This window comes from Lathyrus oleraceus, chromosome 1, assembly GCF_024323335.1.
Source record: "Lathyrus oleraceus cultivar Zhongwan6 chromosome 1, CAAS_Psat_ZW6_1.0, whole genome shotgun sequence".
Taxonomy (NCBI): Eukaryota; Viridiplantae; Streptophyta; class Magnoliopsida; order Fabales; family Fabaceae; genus Lathyrus; species Lathyrus oleraceus.
Genome location: NC_066579.1, coordinates 405,260,773 through 405,278,213, shown reverse-complemented (window position 1 = coordinate 405,278,213; position 17,441 = coordinate 405,260,773). Strand labels below are relative to the sequence as shown.

Below are 17,441 nucleotides of genomic sequence, written 5' to 3'. Positions count from 1 at the left end.
GATCTGACACCTTAGACAAAATCCTCCAAGCTGGAAAGATGGCAGGAGACATGACTAGCCTTGGGTTCAATGAATCTTCTCCTGATTGTAGTCCCTCTAATAGCAAATCAAAGATGTCACATCAGGTGTCTCAACATCACAAGGGAAGACAACATAAGCACTCAAAAGGAAAATACCAAAGATGGAGATGTCATTATTGTGGGAAATTTGGTCACATAAAACCATTTTGCTTTAGGCTGTATGGTTATCCCAATCCTACTCATCTATCTAGACCCAAACAAAACATCTCTTCTAACAGAAAATAGTGGGTTCCTAGGGTTGGTGCTACTAACTTGATAGCTCACACTTCCTTCAAAGTCTCAACCAAAGAAGATTGGTACTTTGACAGTGGATGCTCCAGACACATGACTGGAAGCAAAAATCTGTTGGTTGACCTCCAATCTCATGCCACCAGCTATGTAACTTTTAGTGATGGAGCAAAGGGTGAAATCAAGGGGATTGGAAAGCTAAACTGCTCTAGAGTTCCTAACCTTGATAATGTGTTGCTTGTTAAAGGATTGACTGCAAACCTGATCAGCATCAGTCAACTATGTGATCAAGGCTCAATGTGAACTTCACAAAAACTGAATGCTTGGTTACTAATGCAAAAAATGAAGTGATCATGAGAGGAGTCAGATCTAAGGACAACTGCTACATGTGGATTCCTCAAGAAACTAGCTATTCATCAATACGTGCTCTAGCTAAAGAAGAAGAAGTGAAAATATGGCATCAAAAATCGGGTCATCTGCATCTTAAAGGGATGAAGAGGATCATATATGCTGAAGTTGTCAGAGGAATCCCAAAATTAAAGATTGAAGAAGGAAGAGTATGTGGTGAATGTCAGATTGGAAAGCAGACAAAGATGTCACATCAGAAGATCACACATGACACCACATCTAAAGTGCTGGAACTTCTCCACATGGATTTGATGGGGCCTATGCAGGTGGAAAGTCTTAGTGGAAAAAGGTGTGCTTATGTTGTGGCGGATGACTTCTCCATATATACCTGGGTGAATTTTATAAGGGAAAAATCTAATGTGTTTGATGTGTTCAAAGACCTTTTCCAAAGACTTCAAAGAGAAAGAGAGAGGCATGTTATCAGAATCAGAAGTGATCATGGGAAAGAATTTGAAAACAGTAAATTTGCTGATTTCTGTTCATCTGAAGGGATTAGACATGAGTTCTCTTCTCCCATTATCCCTCAGCAAAATGGTGTGGTGGAAAGGAAGAACTCTCCAAGAATCTTCTAGAGCTATGATTCATGCTAAGAAGTTGTCTTACCACTTTTGGGTTGAAGCTATGAACTCTGCTTGTTATGTTCACAATAGAGTAACCTTGAGAAAAGTGACCTCAACCACTTTATATGAAGTCTGGAAGGGAAGAAGACCTACTGTCAAATACTTCCATGTGTTTGGTAGTAAATGTTATATCCTGGCTGATCGTGAACAAAGAAGGAAAATGGATCCCAAGAGTGATGAAGGGATATTTCTGGGCTACTCAACAAACAGCAGAGCCTTTAGAGTCTTTAATTCCAGAACTAAAGTTATGATGGAATCTATCAATGTTGTTATTGATGATCAAGAGACTGATGTCACAAACGATGTTGAAACATTTTTGAATGAGCCCCAGTTGAACCTTCTGATAAAAGTAGTGAGAGTGAGTCCACCCAGGCTGAACCTGAAGCTGATCAAGTAAACAAGGGACCCTCTATCAGAATTCAGAAGGATCATCCTAAAGATCTCATTATAGGAGATCTAAATAAAGGAGTCACCACTAGATCAAGGGAAGTGATCTCACATGCCTGTTTTGTGTCAAAGATTGAGCCTAAGAATGTTAAAGAAGCTTTAACTGATGAATTTTGGATCAATGCCATGCAGGAAGAGTTAGGCCAATTCAAGAGAAATGAAGTATGGGATTTGGTTCCAAGACCTGAAGGAATAAATGTTATTGGAAAAAAGTGGGTATACAAGAATAAATCTGATGAAAAAGGTGTGGTTACTAGAAATAAAGCAAGGTTAGTAGCTCAAGGATACACTCAAGTTGAAGGAGTTGACTTTGATGAAACATTTGCACGTGTAGCTCGCTTGGAGTCCATTAGATTATTGCTAGGAGTGGCATGTATTCTGAAGTTTAAACTGTTCCAAATGGATGTGAAAAATGCCTTCTTAAATGGCTACTTGAATGAGGAAGTATATGTTGAACAACCAAAGGGATTCACAGATCCAAATCTTCCAAAGCATGTGTGTAAGTTGAGGAAAGCTCTTTATGGGTTGAAACAAGCTCCTAGAGCTTGGTATGAGAGACTCACAGTGTTTCTCATTGACAATGGATACAGAAAGGGAGGCATTGATAAGACTTTATTTGTCAAAGATAAAGGAGGAAAGCTCATGATTGCTCAGATCTATGTGAATGATATTGTGTTTGGTGGGATGTCAAGTAAGATTGTTCAACATTCTGTTGAACAAATGTAGTATGGATTTGAGATGAGTCTTGTTGGAGAACTAACTTATTTTCTTGGCTTGCAAGTCAAGCAGATGGAAGATTCTATCTTTCTATCTCAAAGTAAATATGCCAAGAATATAGTTAAGAAGTTTGGCATGGAGAATGCAAGCCACAAGAGGACACCTACTCCTACTCATCTGAAGTTGTCTAAAGATGAAAATGGTGTCAGTGTGGATCAAAGTCTCTACAGAAGCATGATAGGGAGTCTGCTATATCTTACAGCAAGCAGACCTGACATTGTTTTTGTTGTAGGTGTATGTGCTAGATATCAAGTTGAACCAAAGGTGAGCCATATAAACCAAGTGAAAAGGATTCTGAAATATATCAATGACACTTGTGACTATGGGATGCTATACACTAATGGATCTGATTCTGTGTTGTCTGGCTATTGTGATACTGATTGGGTTGGAAGTGCTGATGATAGGAAAAGCACATTAGGAGGATGTTTCTTCTTGGGGAACAATCTAATATCAGGGTTTAGTAAGAAGCAAAATTGTGTTTCTCTGTCTACTGTTGAAGCTGAATACATAGAAGATGGAATTAGTTGTTCTCAACTGGTGTGGATGAAACAAATGCTGACTGAATACAATATCACACAAGATGTCATGACATTGTACTATGACAACCTGAGTGCTATAAACATCTCAAAGAACCCTAATCAGCACAGGAGGACCAAACATATTAATATCTGTCACCATTTTATTAGAGAACTTGTGGAGGATAAGATTGTAGCCTTAGAGCATGTTGCTACTGAGATGCAGTTAGCTGATATTTTTACAAAGGCCTTGGATGCAAATCAATTTGAATTCCTAAGAGGGAGATTAGGGATTTGCATTTATGAAAATTTGTAGCAATTAATATGGAGTGGAAAAAGTACTCAAATTATAGTCTATTTTCCTAAAATAAAGTGTCCCCATTATGGTAAATCATTACCTTATATTGGAAATACCATCTATTCCATCTTTACACGCTACCTCTATAACCCCATTACCTACTCCAACTATTCCATCTTCCTTTTCCTTCTCCACAAACCTCTACTAGGGCAACCTTACTTTTTCTAGAAAAACTCCAAAATGTCACAACATCAAGATACATCTGCTTCTAAAAACATTAAGTCTACTCCAAAATTTAGTGTTCCTCCCATGGGCGTCCCTGATGATGAGATTCTGGATGTTGCTCATCTCTCTGTTATTCCCGCCGCGGACATTGATTTGAACCAACTCATCTCCATTGATGCCTCCGCTTCTGCGTGTTCCAATCAAGGTAATCCCTCTAGTATTCCGTCTGGTTCAACTCATGTCACTAAGTATAAGGAAGGAACACACTATACTGATCGTGTTATAAGAGACATAGTTACTAGAATTCTTAATGAAGGTCACTCTGTGAAGGGGGTTTCTACTCCCCTTGCTCAAATGTATCCCCCTCTTGAGGTTGAACAACCTAGTGGTAAGGGTGATGATTCCTCCAGTTCTGAAAAGGCCTTGGCTGCTGAAGGGTTGCGCTTTCTAGGGCAAATCGTGTCTAACAGAGGGAAATCTGTGGCCTCTAACACGGCTAATGCTTCCCACTCTGAGAAGCATGATGATGCAAATGTTGTGATTGATCTAGAGGATGGTAGCTCTGATGATCAGGAGGAAAGCTTGATTCATCACATAAATCCAAGTGTGACTAAACGCATGAAGACTCGCAAAGGAAAATCTATGGCTGAACTTATGTCAGTTAGAGAAGCTAAGAAGACTGATGTCATTGGTCCCTCCAAACCACGGAGCAAGGTTGAAATAAAGAAGAGGAATGTCAGAGATAATTCTGAGCCTGAAGAGGATGTTGAGGAAGATGTCCCTGACATCTCGCCTGCGAAGAAAACTACTGTTAGGAAGTCTCCTGTTAAAGTACCTGTTGTTCATTTGGATAACATCTCCTTCCATCTTGAGGATGGAGCTGCTAAGTGGAAATTGGTGATTCAGATAAGGGTAGCTGTGGAAAGGGAATTGGGAAAAGATGATGTTGATGTCAAGGAGGTCATGGACCTGATACAAGCTGTTGGGCTTTTGAAGACTGTTGATGGGTTCTCTCAATGCTACGAAGGTTTATCAAGGAATTTATTGTTAATATTCCTGAGGATATTTCTGATAAGAACAGCAAGGAGTTCTGCAAGGTGTATGTGAGGGGTAAGTGTATAACATTCTCTCCTACTGTTATTAATAATTTTCTAGGCATAAATAATAAGGGTGCAGGAGAATTAAAGGTTACAGACAATCAGGTCTGTAGGGAGATTACAGCTAAGCAGGTGAAAGTTTGGCCTTTTAAAAAGCATCTTCCTGCTGGGAAGTTGACTATCAAGTGTGTTATCCTGCATAAAATAGGAGTTGCTAACTGGGTCCCTACCAACCATATTTCCACCATTGCTAATACTCTTGGGAGGTTTATTTTTGTTGTTGGGACAAAAGCGAAATTTGACTATGGTAGATATATGTTTGATCAAATCATCAAGCATGCAACTACTAATGCAGTTAAGTTGCCAATTGCTTTTCCCTATATGACCTGTGGAATTATCTTGAATCAACATCCTGGTATTCTGTGCTCAAATGATTTACCTAGTAGGAGAAAACCAACTTTGTCTGTGCACTACAAACTCTTTGAAGGCAGTCATGTCGAGGATATTGTCATGACATCTGCCATGAGGAGGTCAGTCTCAAAAGTTGGAGCGATTGCTGAGCTTAAGGAGACATGCAAAGAGCTAGGTGAAGGGATTAGGGTAGCCACAGCTAGAAAACAATCTTTGGAAGCCTTGATTGAAAGCTTGGAGCAAACTGAGGGTGAAAATGTTGAACATGCTAATGTCAGCCATGAAGAAGAAGCTGAAGCCCACACCTCTAGTGAGAGGTCTGCTAACAATGGTGATGCAAGTGGCAATTCTGCTTCTGGTGCTGCTGAAGAGGCTGCAAACTCAAACTCTACTGAGTAGCTCTGTTGGCTTTGGTCCCTCTTGTTTTGATGGTTTTCTTGGTTTTTTGGTGGATTTCTTTGTGTGTGTTTTTTTGTTTGTTTCTCAGAATTCTTACAGTTGTGTATGTACTTAGTGATGTAACTCTTTAACTTCTGGTATTTCTGTTAATGACTAGATAGACATTTATTTTGTCTATTTGGTCTCTTTTGGCTAAAAGGGGGGAGAAGTAGCTGTAGATGTAGCTGAGTATCTTATCTTAGCTCTGTAGTATTATTGTTGCTTTGCTTGTCTGATACGGAGGGAGAATTCTGGTGTTTATTTGTTTGGTACATGGGGAGAATTCTCTGTGTTCTGTTTGTGTGAAGCAGTGTGGTTGTTGCTTGTTGTAGACTGGCTTAAGGGGGAGTTGTTGTGTTCTGGGAAGTTGCATGGACTTGAGGGAGAGTACAACAACTTGTGTGTCCTGATGTTTACTAGTTGTTATTTTTGCTAGTGATGTGTGTATGTTTTTTTCTGTTGCTGAACTGATGCTCTGATTGATTTCTTGTGAACGTGTGATATGTTGTTTGTTTTAGCCAAAATTTGCCAAAGGGGGAGTTTGTTGGTTCTATGAATTGGCATCAATTTTGGTAAAACTTAGTGTTATCACAAGATGTCACGCTTGTAGTCTTGACATGTGATATCAGCTTTCTGCAGGTTGTTTGATATGGTTGTGCATGATTTATTCAAGATGTCAGACCCGATGTTACGACATGTATATACAGAACATTCAGTCTGAATGTTATGTATTTTGTTGTTGCGTTTTTCATGCAAGTCTTTGTGTGCTTATATGGAGATTGCATGCATTATTCAAGGAGTAATTCTATTTAAAGCCAGAATATTTTGTTTCCCGAAAAGGAATGATTGGCTGCTAATTCTTAGGGAATACGCAATAAATAGAATTAGGGTTTCATGTTGCCCAAGCCCATTTAGAAAGCCTTTATTTAAAGACTATGTAAACCCTGTTTTATATATAGAAAACACGAACAGTGAAGTGAGTGAGTATTAGGGTTTTAGTCTTGTGGACGTTTGTGAATTGTGAGTCATTCATCCATCTTGTTGATGTGTGAATTGGATTGAGTTTTTGAGTTGTAATTTGTCCACTCTAAGATTTGAAGTACGAGTGTATTTGTTTACTTGATTCGAGCTTTTAAGCAAGATCAAGTGTGTGTCCTTGAAGTGTGTTTTCTTTCTTTTTGGTATTTGTTCTAGTATCACTGATGTGATTGAGGGGGAGTGAGTAGGGTCTCATGTCTAAGAGTTCTTAGATAGAAATCACACGGGTAGAGATTAGGTGAAAAGACTGTAACTTGAAGTTGTTTGTTGAGAGTCTTTGAACTAATTCGATTTAGTGGATTTCCTTCCTGGCTTGGTAGCCCCCAGACGTAGGTGTGTTTGCACCGAATTGGGTTAACAATTACTTGTGCCGATTTTCAATTGTTTCCTGATTTTTATTCTGTTCATATTTCACTTGTTGTTCAGATATTAGTGTCGTGACATTACCTTCGACATCTCATATCTGATACTAGAATTTTAACTAAGTCATTGGCTTGAGACTTAGTAAAGATAACCTCGAGAGGTATGAGGTTAAAACTCCTTGAATAAGAGTTTCAACAGTGGTGTCAACCCAATTTTACGTTAATAGAACATTAACCTTAAGATTCAATGGGTAACAACAAGTCGTTGATTTAGATGTTTGTCAAACATTTGATAATAATGTCGACTATTTTAAATTGATGGTTACGTTTTTCAAACTTTTAATGAAGTTCAATACCAAGAATAAGTATCTCATGAAAAATGATACAATATGAACTTCACCTATGTGAATTTCGAGATGCTGTCGTCTCAAAGTGAGAGTTGAAGTTTCTTTCACAAAAAATTCATGAAATAGAAAAGCACACGATCATATATAAGTATTATGCGAGATATGTAAGAGAAGAACCCTTAAAAAATGTGTGTAAGGCAACACCAATCTAATCATATGGATTAATGGTTTAAACACATTGATACCTAATTTTCCGATTAGACTGTGTTGTTGCCACTAAAGTTAAGTTTTAAATTGAAAGATATCTAACTATACCTAATTGTATGTTGTTGTAAATTATTAACGACTAATAATATTGAATGTATTCCAAAATGACAAGAAAATATTTAAGTGAAAATTAATTTTTTAGTTCAGAAATAGGTAAGACTTGTGAAGTGTTGTCGTAGATTTAAATTCAAAAATAAGCAACACTTGTGAAGTGTTACAATAGTTTTGAATTCAAAAATAGACAACACTTTGTGAAGTATTATAGAATGCGAAACAGTGCAACCTTTAAAAGTGTTGTTGTAGGCGAAATAGTGCAATATTTGGTACAAGTGTTGTTGTAAGCAAAACAATGCAATGTTTGAAAATTGTTGCTGAAAGTGTGTTTCATCAAGGGTCGCAACCTTATGAAACAACATCAGTTTGACCTATAAATTGATCATTTCGCATTCAAAAAAACATCATTAAAAAAACCTATCTTCTTCACATAAAATTTCGGATTTCACCTTCCCTACATTTGAATTTTCACCAATCTTGTGCAAACTCGAATATATGCTGAATTATCTTGCGTATTCCTACGTACAAACTCTTGAGAGTATTTGAAATACTTATAAGAAAAATTATTTACTTTGTTAGAATTGGCGTTGCAGAGAAAAGAGTCCCCAACGTGGGTTGAAACAGAACTGCCTATTTGAGTTGTAATTGCTGAATGAGGACATCATACAATTCACAAATATCCTCTTCTTTCTCTGCATTCTATAACACTTTTATTACTCTTTGCATCGGTTACTTATAAGAAAGTTACATTCCTTGCTTGAGTACATACAGATACTCTCGGATTCCTTCCCTAGCATCCATTCCCTCACATCTCTCTGCATACTGCACAGAGCGATTCTCTCTGCATACTGCACAGAGCGATTGTGAAGCCTTCTTTCGTTCAGCCTTCACCTGCATATCACCGAACTCATGCAAACAACTTGAAACCCATTTTAGATATAACTACGAAGAAATGTATCAAACCATGATTTATTCCTGAAGCTATTTTTTTTTAAAGGACTTATTCTTGAATTTTATTGTAGGTATCATCAACCATGATTTACCTACAAGGAAGTAACGGAATGCATTGAAGGAGACTATCAAATATTTTAGGTAAACCCTCAACATCATTGAACCAATAAAACTTATTATCAATCATGCACATGCAAATAAGAGTATGTCAAATGTTGGCTAGATCTGGTCGGCGAGTACGAGAGGAATATCGTAAAGGGAGCGACAAAGGTTGTTGCCGTTGTAATGAAGATGGATAGGTGAGGGACGAAAGAGAAAAGTTCGAGAGTCAGAGAGCTGAAGGATTGAGAGCACAAAGGCATGACATAGATGTTGAAGGATTGAGAGCACATAGGCATGACATAGATGTTGATGGTGCATGGTGATTAGCATTCATATAAACGTTGAAATCCTACTATCAAACAAGGCCGCTCACCTTAGACACCACTTTACATTTAATCTATTTTTTATCAAAATCAATTCATTATTTTAAAAAATAACACACTAAGTTCCACATTTAATTTTTAACTCATCAAGGTCACACACTCAAGTGTTAAACTGAGAAATACATAATCATCATGTATCTCAGCTCTTGTTCAAATAACAGCATCACATCAGATTACAATGATATTTACTCAGCAACTGCAGTTAAAGCTTTTTCGCAGCCAAAATGACTCTAAGAATAGCTTTTTCTTAGGCTGTTGAAAGATGATAGATATCACACAGTTACCAAAGCAAAAGTCACATGATAAATTATTATAGTTTGTTTCATCCTATAATGTGGATTTGCTAATGAAGCACCAAATATCAATACGAAATGATAGGAATTATCGTACCAGCAAAAATTGTCTCTGAAGACACTATCTTACACTCCCTTTCTATAGGCACGGTGCTTTTGCTTGCCAGCTTCAGACCCAGAGCAAGTGGATACTTGGTTCTTATTTTGAATTTCTTGCGGGTAATTGATACAAAACTCTGGCACATGATAATATAAGGGAAACTATTCAGCATCATCACAAGTTAGATTCATGTAAAAGAGCGTGTTAAACAATAAACAATTGATATTGTAGCTTACAAAAATTACCACTCAATCCTTTGGTTGTTTCTTCTGGCATAGATCGCGTAATTTTGAAATGGTCAGATCTCCACCTCCAAACGCATCCATAGTGGCAATTGCTAAGGGGAACTCAGCTCTAGATGTCAAACTACTTGAAACAATTAAAAATAAGAAACATTTATACCATTTCAAAAAATAAATAAGTCAGAATCCTGTTGATGTTAAGGAACTTCTGTTTATATCTACAACAGACATGTTCTTTGAATTCGTTCATTGAACTTCTAAGAACAAAGTAATCACCTGCTTCGTAGAACAACGCACGGCATGCCCACCCGTTCAGCTCCAACTGCTCCAGAATGGCTTCCTGCAACAAGGACACAGTTGCAGATAGGTAGCCCTGCACATTCTGCTCCCGCATGTAGCGCAGTCACAATCTTATCTAGACTGGACAGATGATCAACAGATTAAATTATATTTGTAGGACTTACTCTATTCTGTTTTTACTTTACTGGTTAGCTTCTTGTGAAAGCTGTAAGTGACAGCTGTCCATTGCTTAGATAATTAGTTAGCCACTCAGCCTATATACAAAGGACCGAGTAATCATATTGTAACGAACTTTTAAGATCATTTTATCAAATACAAAATGAATTCCAACAAACTCTCTAGAATTGAATAATATTTGACTAAAACATTAGTATTGACTATGTTATTGAAATCCAGATCAATCAATCATTCATTTCTCAACTGATAGCTGTCAAATGCTAATATATGTTCGTCAGTTCTTATTCTGGTGAGCTCATAAGTGTTTTAAAATAGCTATGAGATGACAGAGAAAGATATTTCAATATGCCTATGCAAATAAATCAGATTTAAGTAAACACAATTTTTAACTGTTATTCAAATTTTTGAAGTAAATTTAAAATCGAACATGGAAATTTTATAAAAAGCTGACAAAGCACAATGATTACATAAATCTGAAGTAACACTTTCTATCCACTGCCTCTAAAAAATTCTTTCGAGATTTTTAGTTCCCCGTCCGTAGTTATTTGGCTTGCCTTGTTCAAGATCAACTGTAGTTGTCACCAATTATCTTATCTTGGACATTATCACTTGGTACAATGTAGTGAGCCATAATTTAGCTCACTTAAAGGAATGAATATTTATCTTAACTATGCACAACAAAAATAATAATGAAGAGGACAATGAAATCTTATTTTGTGCAAAAATAAGTCCAGTGAAAGGAACTAACCTTTCAGGTAAGCCAGTATCAATCGCAACACTCAAATTTAGCATGGATGCTACCTCCTTTGCCAGTCTTTGTTTCTCAGCAGAAGCTAGACAAAATGGCAGAAATACAAAGCACCACAGCAAACAACAAAGTGAATTATATGCATGCATGAGGTACACCTACATAATGAGCAACTCAAGAAGTATATACCCGCTCTTGTGGCTTCCTTGGCAAGCTCTTCATCCAAACCATAAGCAATCACCTTTCCTGAGATGAGTTGGCCATATAAACTTTGCTCAGCCTCCTTAATCCCCACAATAATCACCTTTTTGCTTCGATCATTACCAAGCTTTTCTAATATGCTCCTAAAAGTTTTGGTAAACATGGCCAAAAGAATGAAATGTCAGTGTGCTCGCGTTCTCCCAGGAAACTAAGCTGGGAAGCTAAACAACCAAAGAGCAAAAACTAAAAATAGTGTATTGTGAACCTCATAAATATTGTAGTTTTTTTAGAGCTCAAAGAATATCTGCTATATTAAATTTTCTTAGAGCTCAAAGAATATTTGTTATATTAAATTTTCTTGTAGTTATATAAAGTAATATTTATTTTATGACTGAGAGAGAGGACAACGAATGGTAGGGTGTACATATCACTCTAAATTTATGCAAAACAAACCCAAGCACATTCATCCCCTCCACCATAACATTGACCTAATTAGTCCTATACTAAACTATTGTAAAGTTTCAAAACTAAATAGAAGTACCTCGCAATATTATCACCACTTTTAGTGTAGGCTGTTAATACTACCACTGGAACTCCTTCATTGTATGCATCATCAATAAACCTGTTAATGGAGATGTTACTCTGTTGAGAAATAATAACAGATTAAAGTTCAATATGCGCAATTAGAACATAGTTCAATATTAAGAAGCAATGAAGACAATGAGAAGCATCGTAAAATTAGACTTCCATAACCTGAAAACTTCTGAAAATGAATAGAAGACCAACTACCAATTCTAAACCTCATTAAGACGACGACAATGACAACAACAACAACAACAACCAAGCCTTATCTCACTAAGCAGGGTCAGCTACATGGATCAAACGACGCCATAATGATTTATCAAATATCATGCTTCACCCAACTCATTAATCTTGAGATCTTCCTTAATTACTTATAGTTTTTTTAGGCATTCTTCTACCTTTAGTGGTTTGACTACCCTACATTCTTCTACCTAAGTCTATATTCCACAATCTTTTCTACTATACAGGCTACCCCAACTCTCTTTAGCGTTGTCATTTATAATTTTACCCGCCTAGTCCTACCACACATCCAACGCAATATCCTCGGCTCTACTACACTTAATTTATTTTCGTGTTGGTTCTTTACCGCCCAACATTAGTCCCTTACAACATAGTTGGGCTTACAGTTGTCCGGTAAAAAATTTCCTTCACTTTGAGTGGTACTTTCATATCACATAAAACAATCATCCAACTTGAATTCGGTGGTTTACATCCCCTTCTATTTTCCATCGTTTTGTCCTATGAACCCAAGGTATTTAAAATGCGTAACGTCTTGTGGTATAATATGATCTCCAATTTTCACCACTAAACTAGAAACGCTTCACCTTTTGCTAAAATTACATTCTAAATACTCTATTTTGCTTCCCCTCATGCGAAAGCCATATATGCTTCTAAGGCTCTCCAAGTCTGCAACCTCCCATCCAAATTTACTACGAATAGAAAAGCACCAAACAGTATCCTAAGACAAAAACCTATACCAAATAATTCTAAGGCCAAAACCTATACCAAAATTGTGAAATAAGCTCCAGCAAAATGATAAGTTGACTAAGAAAATAACCACTATGTAAAGGATGTCTTGGTATGATTTGAAATACTAGAAAACTCTGATATTATTCACTAACTAATGTGAGATAACAGTACAGTGCATGTATATGTAGTTATGTACACAATTTATAGACTCAAAGAATCCTTGAAATTTAGGGTTGAAAAGGATAATGACTATGATATCAATTCTAGCTATGGAAACTACCATATTAAAGAATAAAAGGGAAGTAGACAAATCATGGATACATGAATTATAATCAACACTCTTCTAGGTGGAGTATATGCCATTTGCTACATAAGTATGCCATCCTAGGACTCCACAGGGTTTTCATAAAAATGCCTGCTAGTTGATCCTTGAGACTCATAGAAGATGTCTTGGTGATGCCTTTAAGAACCCTTGAAATTTCTCTTCAACTAATGTACATATTGTTCACCTAACTTTGCCTAAAAAATACAGCTCCTTTAAGAGATAGATCCCCATAAATAAAGGACAACTTGGTGCCATAAAGCTTTTTTATGGCTGGGTCCAAGGAAGAGCCAGACCAATTAATGATATATTATTATACTTAATTTACCTTGTATTTGCAAGAAACTGATTCCGCAACTCAATCCTGTGACCTCTAGTCACGAGTTCAATGATTAGGAGGTAATGGGTATGTGTCTATGTTATCAATCTCAGATCGCGGCACCGCGCAGCCATCTTCAAAAAATGGAACGGAACGGGAGTGCAAAGCGGAACGGCCGATATTTTGGTTAGGCGGATACTAATATAGTTAATATTAATGAACACATAATTATTAATAAATTAATCAAAATTCATGAAGTATTCATATATAGAAATAAAAGTAAGAAGTCTTGAGCATTGAGCAAAACACGTTTGCAAATGCAAATAAAATAAATAACCTTATTATCTTAAAAAATGTAAGGGGCCGGAGCGGCCGCTCTGACTCAGTGTCGTTCTGAGTCCAATCCTATTACTGCGATCTTTTCAGCCGAGTCACTCATATGTGACCAAACAGCACAGCCTAACGTGGTTTTCTTGATTTTGTTGTTCCGTGCCAAGATAACAGCCGGAACCGCTGAGTTTAACAACATACTATGTGTTGTAGATTCATATTAAATAACACAACAAATAAAACACACAACTCATACAAAATCATATTCAATGAATGATAGATAACTCACTGTTCAACACCAGGCTGTAGAGGTAGACTTTTTGAGGTCACAAACTCTTCCAAAGCTTTTTCCTGCCAATTTGTGATAAAGTGTTAAATAGGATGGTTAACAAGTTCTTGTCATCTCACTTTCAAGCCATCTTATTATCAAAGGGAGTAAAAGAAAAAATAGGTTATTGGGATATAAACACTACATACAAAGGATTAATTATGAATATACAATAACACGAATCATAAATAGGAATAAAACATTTCCTAGAACACACATCAAAGGATTAATCATGAATATATACAATTACACGGATAATAAATAGCAATAAAACATTTCCTAGAATATTAAAGTTCCATAGTCAACATCAGTTACAACTTCAATGGAAAATTCCAACACAGCCAAAAAGAATCCACAATCAAAATTCTTCAGCCTGATTTTCTCCCCCTCGAAGTTCAGGATTCATCTTGAAAACTAATGTAAGATGTCTAATCAAAATGATTCGTTCCTAATTACAGGTCTATATCTAATCCAAATTTATTTGACCTGCCCCACATCTGAAAATAAGGTGTTTTGTTTCCACATTAAGCAGTCAATCTGAATTATGAAATACAACTAGTTTGATTTTTGCCATTGAGGTTGATTCTACTACTAATATCCATATTGATGATCTCTATTTCTTAAGCCAGTCTTCCTCATAGCACTTCCTTTGTTTGCTTAGGTACATGAAACTAGTTGGCCATTAAAAAAGTGCTCTTTTCCATAAAAAAACTTGTGTAATAATATTAAAGGGAAACTCATGATTAGATTGTCGTTGGTGTAGCTGTCTTCATTTCTAAGTCTTCATATATTATCAACTCTAAATAGAAACTTCAAACAAACTAATCATCTAAGTACAATATATTTTGAAATTAATTGTTGCAGATGAAAAGGTCGCTTTAAACTTCTAAACAGCAAATAACATCGACTTTTTTTGATCAAACTGGTCAACAATTGACAAACTTTCCTGTCTAACAACAAAATACTCCATTAAATATTTGATATAGCAAAAGAAAAAGGCTTCTCTAACTACTATAGTTTTGGAGTGTATAAAGGATATAAATGCACAGTATAAATTTCCAAAATAGGTGATATTAGTTGGGCATTTATACACCAAAACTATAGTACGGATTTTCATTATAAAGAGAGCATTCACGGATTAAGTAAAAGCACATTAATTAAGTACACGTAATTTGCCTCCCAGTCCTCATAGACCAAAGTAAAATCACATTAATTTTTCTTTTTTTGAATAAACATTGAACATCAGAAGTATACAATTCATCAAGACCAAGTGTAAGAACGTTCACCTTTTCCAGCAAAACACTTTTTGTGAAGAGTCCCTTCTCATTTGTGGGTAATGACGAAGGCCACCCAATCTGTTAAAGACAATGACAGCAGAATATGATGTAATTAATGTTTGCAATGAAGAAAACAACCAAAAGCTACCAATAATCATGCTTTCTCGCCCATGCATCAGACAAAAGATGAACAGCTTACTCGATTAAAATACAAGAATAGCATTTTTTCCTCATCTCCAATGCTTCTTCTGAAAAGTTATTAGAAAATGGTTTACAAACAAGGGAAGCAACCTATGTATTTGTTCATGTAAATTTCCATTGTTTAATGATTCAATACTAAAGATGTTTCAATATTAAACTACCTTACCAATTCCAGATTCATTGTGGTCAGGAAAAAACATGCAGTAAAGGGATCTCAAGCACTAGTTGAAGATCACACAACTTGAATTACGAGATGTATATTTTAAAGCCAATATGGTAAAATCATAATACAAGCTATCTTATCTTCATCTTACAGCTGAGATCCATGACTGCATGACTGCACAAAATCCAAATCCTTACCAAACTGAGACTTCAATGAAATTCAATGCATTGATTAACATGAACTCATGAAATCTAAATGTGTCATCACCTTCTTCATTAGAACACATGCATAGGCAAGAAAATAATCTAATAAATAACAACAAAAAAAACACCTTAAAAGATCTGAATAGACAGGTTCGTTCCAGCTCGCACAATCAAGTCCAAGTTTCTCAAATGCTGCAAGCACAAGATCGAAATCGAAAAACAACAGCTCGTTACACTTCATGAAAACAGAATAAATAACACACAGAATATGGAATTATAGATGAGCAATGAGCACAGTATAACTGTTCATACCTTTATTGAAGGCTATGCGATTCCCTACACGGTATGCATCCACAAGAACCCTAAAAAACCAAAAAAAATAGAAAACAATTAACAAACACAAGAGTTCAAACAAATTGAGCAGAGTGAAACTGAAACGAGATTGTTCGAATAAGGAAGAAAAGCGAAAATTCACCCGTGGACTTCGAGAAAAACTGCGAGATCTTGAGAAGTGACGCCGCTGTCGTCAGTGGATGAAGCGGCGATGATGGCAGTGGTGTCGCGCGGAGATTTACCGGGAAACCCGAAAGAGGAAAATTGATGGGAAACGGTTACATTCGTTGTGGCTTTGGGAAAGTTAGATGTGTGGATGAAGTTGAATGCGCGTGGAATGCGAATGCGTTGCAGAGCTATATGCGGAGAAAGAATTGAACATGAACTTGCTAGTGACTGTGTTGTTGTTGCCATGGTAACCCCTGTTAAGCAGCTTAGTTCTAGCTAAAATTCTCTTTAGTCTGATATTTTTCAATTATACATCATAGACTCACGATTGACTTGCATTGACACGTACTCCTTTTTTCTGGTAATATTTTGACATGTATTCTTTTCTTTTTTGGTCGGTCATATTTTCACACAAGTGTGTATACACGATCACTATTGTAAATAAATTTAGTTTTTTTACATTTAGTCCATATAGGGTCTAAATACATTATGAGTTAAATCTATTTAAAAAGTAAAATATTTACTTATAATTATTATATATATATATATATATATATATATATATATATATATATATATATATATATATATATATATATATATATATATATATATATATATATATATATATATATATATATATATATATATATATATATATATATATATATATATATATATATATATATATATATATATATATATATATATATATATATATATATATATATATATATATATATATATATATATATATATATATATATATATATATATATATATATATATATATATATATATTATAGTTATTTATAAACATAAATGAGACAAAATATATAAATATATTATTCCATCTATTCATCTTTAAGTATTTTTTTTAATTGTTACTTGTAAATTTTAAGGTAGTATTAACTTGTCAAAATTATCCCTAAATAATTATTACAGAGAAAGAAAATAAAATAAATATAATAAATAATTAATTGTATTATAGATAAAAGGATCATTATTGTTTGAAAAATAACCATGATTAATTTTTTTATATAAAAAATTAAAAAATAACACTTAAAAAGGAACGGAACGAGTATAATTATGATGTAACTTTTATTTTATTTTTCATTTCTTCTACTAACAATTACC

At 35.4% G+C, this 17,441-nt stretch overlaps 2 protein-coding genes across 7 annotated transcripts; one reads left to right on the top strand and one right to left on the bottom strand.

Annotated features, from left to right (window-relative positions):
* The first annotated feature begins 3,613 nt into the window (after nt 1-3,613).
* LOC127111726 (uncharacterized) lies at nt 3,614-5,505 on the top strand. Its single transcript, XM_051046198.1, has 2 exons — nt 3,614-4,625; nt 4,754-5,505. Exons 1-2 carry the CDS (start codon nt 3,614-3,616, stop codon nt 5,503-5,505), a joined length of 1,764 nt encoding a protein of 587 aa, XP_050902155.1.
* Nucleotides 5,506-8,020: 2,515 nt separating this feature from the next.
* Nucleotides 8,021-16,652, bottom strand: LOC127075660 (CBBY-like protein). 6 transcript variants are annotated; one of them, XR_007786621.1, is made up of 13 exons: nt 16,279-16,651; nt 16,116-16,165; nt 15,932-15,995; nt 15,436-15,484; nt 15,246-15,314; nt 13,921-13,982; nt 11,651-11,731; nt 11,098-11,252; nt 10,909-10,993; nt 9,960-10,103; nt 9,687-9,807; nt 9,439-9,577; nt 8,021-8,503 (listed from the first exon to the last, which is right to left on the bottom strand). XR_007786621.1 is itself a non-coding variant. In XM_051017112.1 (12 exons), the coding sequence occupies exons 1-11, from the start codon at nt 16,548-16,550 to the stop codon at nt 9,690-9,692; spliced, it is 1,149 nt and encodes a 382-aa protein (XP_050873069.1). In that variant the 5' UTR covers nt 16,551-16,651; the 3' UTR covers nt 9,112-9,577; nt 9,687-9,689. The 6 variants fall into 6 exon arrangements, 3 of the variants coding, with proteins under 3 accessions (XP_050873069.1, XP_050873093.1, XP_050873086.1); XR_007786620.1 differs by lacking the exon at nt 8,021-8,503 and adding an exon at nt 8,633-8,655; XR_007786622.1 differs by lacking the exon at nt 8,021-8,503 and adding an exon at nt 9,112-9,300.
* Between the last annotated feature and the right edge of the window lie 789 nt (nt 16,653-17,441).